Source organism: Otolemur garnettii, unplaced genomic scaffold (assembly GCF_000181295.1).
Source record: "Otolemur garnettii isolate 467f Iridium unplaced genomic scaffold, OtoGar3 scaffold00204, whole genome shotgun sequence".
NCBI classification, from domain to species: Eukaryota; Metazoa; Chordata; class Mammalia; order Primates; family Galagidae; genus Otolemur; species Otolemur garnettii.
This window is the reverse complement of record NW_003852599.1, coordinates 1,424,085-1,432,856: the sequence shown is the minus strand read 5'-3', so window position 1 is coordinate 1,432,856 and position 8,772 is coordinate 1,424,085. Positions and strand designations below refer to the sequence as shown.

At 43.0% G+C, this 8,772-nt stretch overlaps 1 protein-coding gene across 1 annotated transcript in view; it reads left to right on the top strand.

Annotated features, from left to right (window-relative positions):
• The window catches only part of CSMD2 (CUB and Sushi multiple domains 2), a 575,968-nt gene that overhangs the window by 474,461 nt on the left and 92,735 nt on the right, over positions 1-8,772 (top strand). The window contains exons 32-33 of the mRNA XM_012812368.1: positions 1,297-1,410; positions 7,691-7,786. Of these exons, the coding sequence (XP_012667822.1) occupies positions 1,297-1,410; positions 7,691-7,786 (210 nt within the window). The remainder of the gene's footprint in view (positions 1-1,296; positions 1,411-7,690; positions 7,787-8,772) is intronic.

The following is an 8,772-nucleotide window of genomic DNA, read 5'->3' as shown; positions in this document are numbered from 1 at the left end:
ACATGCATACACAATATACAACATATAACATACCTGCACACAACCTACATATACAACACACATAACACATCCACACATAGCGCACATATACAAACTGCATATGCAACATGCACAACATCAGTGTGAGCACACAGCATAGCACATGCAACACACATACACAATATACACACATAATGCATACAACACAATGCATGTGTGCGTGTACAGAGCATGCCACATAGATGCACAGTGCACGTGTATGCACACAACACAGGCAATGCGGTACATGTGTGCACACAACACAGCACACATAGCATATATAATATACATAACACACACACATACATCCTACTTCCTATGTGCTCAAGGCTCCAAGGGAAAGTGGAGTGGGGTCTGCCCTGGCTCTTGCCCTAGGTGCAGGAGGCCAACTTTGAGACAGGTGCAGGTAGATTAACCTGGGGTCTGGCAGGTAGCTGAATGGGAACTGTGGCTCAGGAGTGACCCCAGCCCATGCAGCGGGAACTGACAGAGGGGGAGGGCTGAGGAGACCCCGACAATGTACAGCTGGTGGATTGAATACCCATCAATTGGCCAGGCTCTTAGACCTTGTCTGATTGAAGACTCATGAAGGCTGTGGCCCATCGGCTTTTCAGCCCCCTGGCCCAAATTAGCCGAGTAGCCTTGGGCAACTCTCTTAAGCTCTGAGCCTCGGATTTTTGTCTACAAAATATGGATACTGTCAGGAAGAGTCATGGTCAAGGAAGGTGATGTACACAGCAAGCATGGTTCCTGGCCCCAGTAGGCACTTAATATACGTCATTTTCCCTCTTCCCTCTGGGTTTGCCTGTTCTGGGGACAGTTGTGCCTTCCCCAGGAGGAAGCTGCTACTCACCACCCTCCTTCCTCTTAGTGGTGGGAAACCTTGTGTCCAGGGACTCCCTGTTCTGCTGGACTTTGAAGAAAAAGAGAGAATGTGGGGCTGTAAGATCACATGGAAAATTGAGGGGGCTGGTTACTGAAAGCCCTCTCAGGGGCTTATTCCTGGGAAAGGAATTAGGTTAGCTCAGGGCCACCTCCACCGGCCAGATTCTATGGGTGTAGTCCCTGATGTTGTCAGCTCCACCTTCCCAGTTCCCTGGTGTCCTGCCAATGTGCTAATCAGCCAGTAGAAAGCCTCGGCAAGCCATTAGCCCATGAACCAGCAACTTCCTCCAGGTGGCCCTCCCTGAGCCTGGGGCCCCCACTCTCCCTGCCCTGCCCCCAGCACACCTGCCCCACCTTCCACACTGAGCTCTCTGCACTGTCTCTCCTCCACAGTGGTGTTTGGCCAGTTCGCCTTCTTCCACACGGCCCTCAACGACGTGGTAGAGGTGCACGACGGCCACAGCCAGCACTCCCGGCTCCTCAGCTCCCTCTCCGGCTCCCACACAGGTACCCAGGGCTCAGCCAGCATGGGGACAGCGGCAGGCTGGGGGCATCACGGTCAGCTATAAAGAAGGAGGCTCTGGAAGCATGACGTGGCCAGAGGTGAAGCACACAGCCTTGTGTTTCTCCTGGTGCTGGCGCTACCAGGCCAACTCCTGAGAGCAGAGCTGAGGCTTCACCAAGGCTGTGTCCACACCGCCACCAAGTGGTGCAGCATTCCCCTGTTGGTTTATCAGACTTCTGATTTTTTTCTAATTAAAAACACAATTGCATTTTCATTATAAAAAACTTAGGGACAAAACAAAATAACAATAGAGAGGATTAAACTACAGACCTCCCGAAAGAGCCATTGATAATATGGAGTGTATTTAGTCCCTACAGCTACTTAGACCTAATCTTTCACATATTTTATTGAACAAACAATATACATATTTTTATTGAAATATTCACTGTGAGCTTTGCTCTGTCATTTTTTCCTTCTAGAATAGGATTTTAAATACCGCATAATAGTCTCCCACAGAATTATTTAACGTTGATGTAATGAATTCCCTCTTACTGAACATTTGAATTGTTTCTAATTTCTCGCTCTTATGGTTAGTAATTCAATGTATCATACACATAACTTTATACACTTCTCTGACCTTAGACTATCTCAAAGGAGAATTAAAGGATCTGCGAGATATTTAAGGCTTTTTATACAGATTGGCAAGCATCCCTCTGGAAAGACACTGTCACTTCATTTACCAACAATGAGTAAGAGGGAATATTTTATTCTCATAGAAACCAAGTAATTTAAAAAAACACTGTCATCAGTTTGAAAAGGGAAAATGGTATCTCATTTGCTTTTTCATGACAGCTAGGTTAACCTTTTTATAATGTTTATTGACTCACGCATGTTTTATTTGTGAATTTGTGTCCATTTTTTTATTAGCATTTATTTTCTTATTTGTTGAATAGAGGTCCATATTTAGTATAAACAAACTTCATTATATGCTATAAAATGCTTTACCCTCCAGTTTTTCATTTGCTATATGATTTTCTTCAGGGTACTTTAATGTTAGAAAATGTAAGTTTCCCACAACATCAAATCTATCAATGTTTGCCTTTATAGTTTTCTCCTTTGCTTTTACGCTGATCAAATAAATAACCCTCTGCGTTTTCTTTTACTTCTTAATTTCATTGTATAGCTGTAATACCTTTAGAATTCCTTTTGATTATTTTTTATTTGATCTAGGGAATCTAATCATATTCTTCCAAATATAGTTCATTTGTTGTCCTAGCAGAATTTTCAAAATGCCCTATTTACATATACTAAATTTTTATGACATTAGGGGTTAAGTTTGTTCCTAGATTTTTCTTCCATTTGCTTTAAGTTCTATTTATTCTTTTTTTTATTCTTCATTTCTGGAAAGAGTCTGTTTATTCTTGTATCAGTTTTAATAATGCAATCCATTTATTCTGCTATAAGTTTTCATTAAATTAATTTTAATTTGATTAATTGTTATAAAGTTATAAAGTGTTCACTATGGTAATAATTTTAAATATATGGTCCTAGAAGTAGCCATGGTCATTCTTTGCTTTGAGTTTTTTATTGACTGTTCTTCCTTACTTTTGCCTCCAGATAAAATTTAGAAATAGTTCGTCCAGTTAAAAGCATTGCAGCAAATTTTGACTGGGATTTCATAAAACATATCGATTAATTAGAGAGAACGCACACCACTTTATAATGTTAATTCATTCTTCCCTCCTAGGACCTTGGGGTGTCTCCCTGTTTATTTATCTATTATAGCCTTTGGAAAGGTGCAATCATTTTCACTTAGGTAGTATTCATTTTTTAACTTTATTCCTAGATATTCCATGAAGATTTTTGTTGCTGTTCTGAACGGATCTCTTTTTCCCCTGCTGTATTTTCTAACTTCTCTTTGCTAGTACATCCCAAGACTGGTGTTCTTGGCATGCTCATTTTGTAAAGTCACTGGACTCTTCATACCAGAACTAACCCATTCTCCTGACTCCCCTGGGCGAGAGGTAATATCATCCACAAATAAATGTGTCTCCTTACTTTATTTCCTCCTGTTCAGTGGTTATTCTTTCCTTTTCTTCCATAGTTAGTGGTCTATTCAGGTATATCACTTTAATAAAAATCTACTTCGTAATTTCTTTTAAATTTAGCAAAACGGTTTATACAGTATACGACGATGATAGTTAATCTCCTTTGTATTAGTGGCCATACCCTTATTTATTATCCTGAATGTTGCCTCAATAGTCCCCTTTTTTCTCAGCTGTATCAGATTTTCTGTGCTTTTATGTCTGTATGTTCTTTAAATTTTGATTGCTCTAATTTATCTGTTTCTATCTATTCTCCTTGTGGAGTTTGTTGTTATTTTCTTATTAACCTCTGCCTTTATTTCCTAATTTCCTTTCTCCTTTTTTTCTTCAGATTATTTTTTCCTCTTACATTAGCTTCTTGATTGGAGAGCCATGTTTATTTCTTTCTCTGTGCGATAAAGGTGTGTTTACAGTAATATATTCACCTCTAAGCACAGTTTCAGCCTCATGCCATAAACTTTGATATGTACTATTTTCGTCATCATTACTTCCTAAATAGCCCATGATAACATGTGTTGTTTTAATCTATTTGCCCAAGAGTTAGTTAAGAATGCCTCTTCTTTTCCCCCAAGAGCACAGATTTTGTTCTGGTTGCATTAAACTTGTGTGTTAATTTCTCATTTTATTGCCATCTGGTTACCAGGAGAATATGAGCTGGTTGGAGATAAGATCATTTCTACTTTTTTTTTTTGTCCAGGGCTGGGTTTGAACCCACCACTTCTGGCATATGGGGCTGGCGCCCTACTCCTTTGAGCCACAGGTGCTGCCCAGATCATTTGTACTTTGGGGGTTAAATGAGATGCTCTCAATAGCCACGAACATTCTTTTTCCCAGTTCCTTAAGTATCTTAGAAGAGCATGAGTTCCCTGTAGGGAAGTTTAGGTTCTGCAGTCACTCTACTCAGCTCCAATCTTAGCTCCAGGCATACTTGCTTGCAAGGTGACTTCAGGCATAGTACTGGATCTGTCTGAGCCTCAGCTTCCTCATCTGTAAAATGGAAAGAATAAAATGTCTGCCTCCTAGAGTTATTGTTAGGAGTAAGTGAGCTTTGTAAGAGCATTAAATCAGTCTTACTTAACTTTGTGACTGAAATCCATTGTATCAGTGATTCTCGATGAAGCGATCTTTTTAATACCACCAGGCCACAGGTACACACCCAACCGAGAGTATATATAAATCAGGATGTCCTGGGGTAGGATTCTTTTTCACCTCTTAATAGGTAGGTAGGTAGTAATAGAGATGTGTAAAGTATGGCTGTAGATATAGATATATAAGAATAGATGCAGGACCTACAAGAAAAGAGACAGGTGTACATTTAGGACCTGGAGGTCCTACTTGTGGATGTATGTTAGGTATGGACATAAGTGTACAGGATCCAAAGAAGTAGAAAGAAATGTAGATAGACAGGTAGAAGTGAAAGACCTAAAGATGTCAGTATCATGTACCAGACAGGAAGTCTCCTTCCTTATTTGGACAAACCCTGACAATGAGCCGTGGGTAGGAATGAGAATGAACAGTGTCCCTTGTCCCCAAGGTGTGGATGAGTAGGGGAAGTTTCATGACCACCACTCAGCCATCTTTGTTTTGTTTCCCTGTTTGATACATCAAAGACTGACAATGTTGTGTTAAAATATCTCCCACTGCAGTTGCGATATTTTGTTATCTTGCCTTTCTCACAATTTTCGTATCTGTGTTTACCTTATAGGTCTTCTTCCCTCGTTTTCTCCAAGAGTCTTTCTCTCTTAATCGGAAGTTTGCTCATGGGCTTTATAAGCAAAATGTTTGCTCTGATCTCTGTCATCTTCTTTTGCTCTTTCTGGGTTTTTGTTTGTGTTGTCGTGACTTGGCATCCTTGTTTTTCCATTCATACCGGACCCATCTCTGGTTTCTAACTTTTCCCAGGTGTATTTCCACTGTTATAGGAATGTTGTGAGTGATTAGTTTCAAATTGCGGAATTCCTCCCCAAAGACAAATTGTTGCATTTGCATTTCGTTTTGTTACCTCACTAAGAATAGCTGTTATACTTTCCTGGTCCTATTGCCTCCTGCTAGTTCTTAAACTCCCTACTTGAGGTTTGGTGGGCTTGCTTTTAACTAAGCTTCATAACTGCAGTACTCTCTGTCACCTTTTGACATATATAAATGACATATGCCTGCCTTTTGACATATATAAATGACAACTTGATTGCACATCAAATTATGTGTCACAAAACTTTTATCTTTCAAAGCTGTAATAAATGTTTCACTGGGATCTTAGGCTCCAGCCTGATTTTAGTCCTTGTGAGTAACCTACATTTTTCTGTCTATATGATTTTCATAGTTTTCTTTGTTTTTAAAATTAAAAAGCCTTCTAGGATATGTTGGAGTAGAGGTCTCTCTTCACTAATGAGATCCAGCAGTTGGCAAATCTTACTTCAATCTGAACCTGAAGTCTTAGGAAAGGAATCTTCTTTCTTAAATTATTTTTTCCCCCTTCCATTTCTCTGTCTTCTCTCTCTGGGATCCTTGATATATACATATTGGATTTGTTCATCTCTCTGCCATGTTGCTCGTCATTTCTTTCATTCTTTTAATCTCTTTATCCTTTTTCTGTGATTTCTGGAGAATTTCCCAAATTTCATCTCCATGTCACTGTTCCATTTCTGTAAAATCCCGCTGCCCTGTGGTAGCATTTCTCATTTCTTGGTGGTTTTTATTAATCTTAGGTCCTTCTTCCTCTGCCTTCACAGATACGATGCTCGATTTAATCTTGTGACAATCATGACTGAAAATCTGCCGGGACGTCTCCCTGTTCTTTGTTTTGATTCACATAGAAATATTCGCTCTGACTTGGCAGAGCGCTCTCCTTCCTCAAAATTGAAATCTTCTCCTATGTCCAGTGATTTTACTAAGGGCTTTCCCATGGCGCAGGAGGCTTGTGTACATATCCAGGACCAAAGCCAACGTGGGTTCTGGGAGAGACCCTGGGGTCCTATCTGCCTCTGTCAGGCTAAGCTATGCGAGGGGAGAAAAGTTAAGTTTCACCCTGTTCACATCTGTTGGGAGGAGGAGCTAGAGATGGCAGTGATAATGAAGGAAGGCTTTGTCCTCATGAGTTTCTTTTTGCTTTGGCTGCCAGAAGTTAGCAGGGGCAGTGACTCTTAGCCAGGCTCAACCATCTGGGTCATATATAAATCCCAGGGTGCTTTGGAAAGGGCTCTCTGCTCCCATGGTCAGTAGCATCACATGGACCTCCACCGGTGGACCTCCCAGGGGCCCTTAGTGGAGCCCTCATTGCAATGGAGACGTAGCCTGACTCTCTGTGGCCCCGACTTCCCTTCTGGGAATGGGCTCATGGCCCTCTCAGGGGTTCAGAGAAGCAACATGGAGAGTGGCCATGCCACTGCCTCCACCGTGTCCTCCTTAGGCTTCTCCAAGAAGGTGTCTACACTCCACGGCTGAGGCTCCACTTGGAGCTGTCTCTTCCCTTTATCTTCCGCTAAAGAGGCTATCTGGCTCCCCTAGCTTCCCCCAATTCCTCTGGTATTCACTGGGTAACAGCACATCCTGTTTTGCCTGGGGCAGTCCCAGCTTCGATTTAATTGTGCTAGCATAATTATTAATAGCACTTCCTTAGACTCTGAAAAGCCGCCTAGTCTGAGCAGTGAGTTACTGTATAGAATAGCTCTGGTTATCCGTCATTTCACAGGGTAGAAGGGGGCATGGGTTGGGAAAGGCCAATTGCTCTTAGACAATCCCATCACCCATTTTCCCAGCAGCGGCTGCCATTTTTTTTTTATCAGATTGATATCAGTTTTCCAAGTAAATCCCCAAGTTCGGCTCGGTAATAGTCACTGTCTCCATCCCTGTGGCCCTACACATGTTTAGCAGCTGTCTTCTCTCTAGCACGTCATTTCATCTTTCTGAACCTCTCTTTCTTGTTTTACTAAATAAGCGTATGGAACTCTGTCATGCCAACCTCACACTGGCCATCAGTCAAGTTAAGACAATGGATGCAGAAGCCTTCTATGAAGTGTAGTAAATATGTGAGGTTTTATTTCAGGAAGGCCTGGAATGTGGACGGGATTGCTGCTGCATGGGGGCCTGGCAGCCCCTCCTTCCTGGCTGGGATGTTATCAGCTGGTCCCAACTGCTGTTCTCACTGTCTTCCTCTCCTTCTCGCCCCTTATCTCGGCAGGAGAATCACTGCCCTTGGCCACCTCCAATCAAGTTCTCATTAAGTTCAGTGCCAAAGGCCAAGTACCAGCCAGAGGTTTCCACTTTGTCTACCAAGGTATGCAGGACACGGACGCTAGGGGTGGAAAGGCAATCTCAGTTCTTAGGGCACTTGTTGTCCAAGGAAATAAGGATCTCAGACCCCTCATGTGAGCCTCTTTCACAGGGTGCTTGGGGACAATTACTAGTTTGTGGGGCAATTTCCCATAATTCTGTTTAAGTTTATACATTTGCTTATCCAACAGACATTTCTTAAACCAAGTTCTATGTCAAATGAGGGAGGAAATCAGACATGGGAACCTAATTTCTTCCCTCTTCCAGCCCCCCTCCCCGCCCCAATGTCTAGGACATTCCAGATGTCACTGGGGAGAGGGGGCCTAACCCAGGCCTCTTCTCTAGACTGTGGCTCATGGAGTTTGGTTTTGTCTGCAAAGCACAGTAAAGGTATGGGGAGATATAGACTTTGAAGTGAGGTAGACACAGAGCTGAATCTCATCTCCCCCACTTTCTAGCTGGGCACCAGCAACTCCACGTCTCAGAGCCCCAGTTTGCTCACCTATAACATGAGGGTAATAACAGTACCTCACTGATAGGATTAAAAGAGAGTTTACAAAGTACCTGGCATCAAGCAGCTGACCTTAAGTTAGTCCTCTCTCTTACTGGTCCAGAAAGGCTAAGTTTGCAGCATCCTGGCTTTTATTGGCAGCAGGACCTCTGCCCTTGTCCAAGAGAACATCCACATTTTCAGGGTTCAGGATCTCTTCATTTGGCTCTGACCAAAATGAGCTGCAGGGGCAATCTTCACACAGGTGCAGGGGCAGTCTTCCCACAGGTATAGGGACAATCCTCCCACAGGTGCAGGGGCAGTCCTCCCACAGGTGAAGGGGCAGACCTCCCACAGGTGCAGGGGCAGTCCTCCCACAGGTGAAGGGGCAGACCTCCCACAGGTGCAGGGGCAGACCCCCCACAGGTGCAGGGGCAGTCCTCCCACAGGTGCAGGGGCAGTCCTCCCACAGGTACAAGGGCAGTCCTCCCACAGGTACA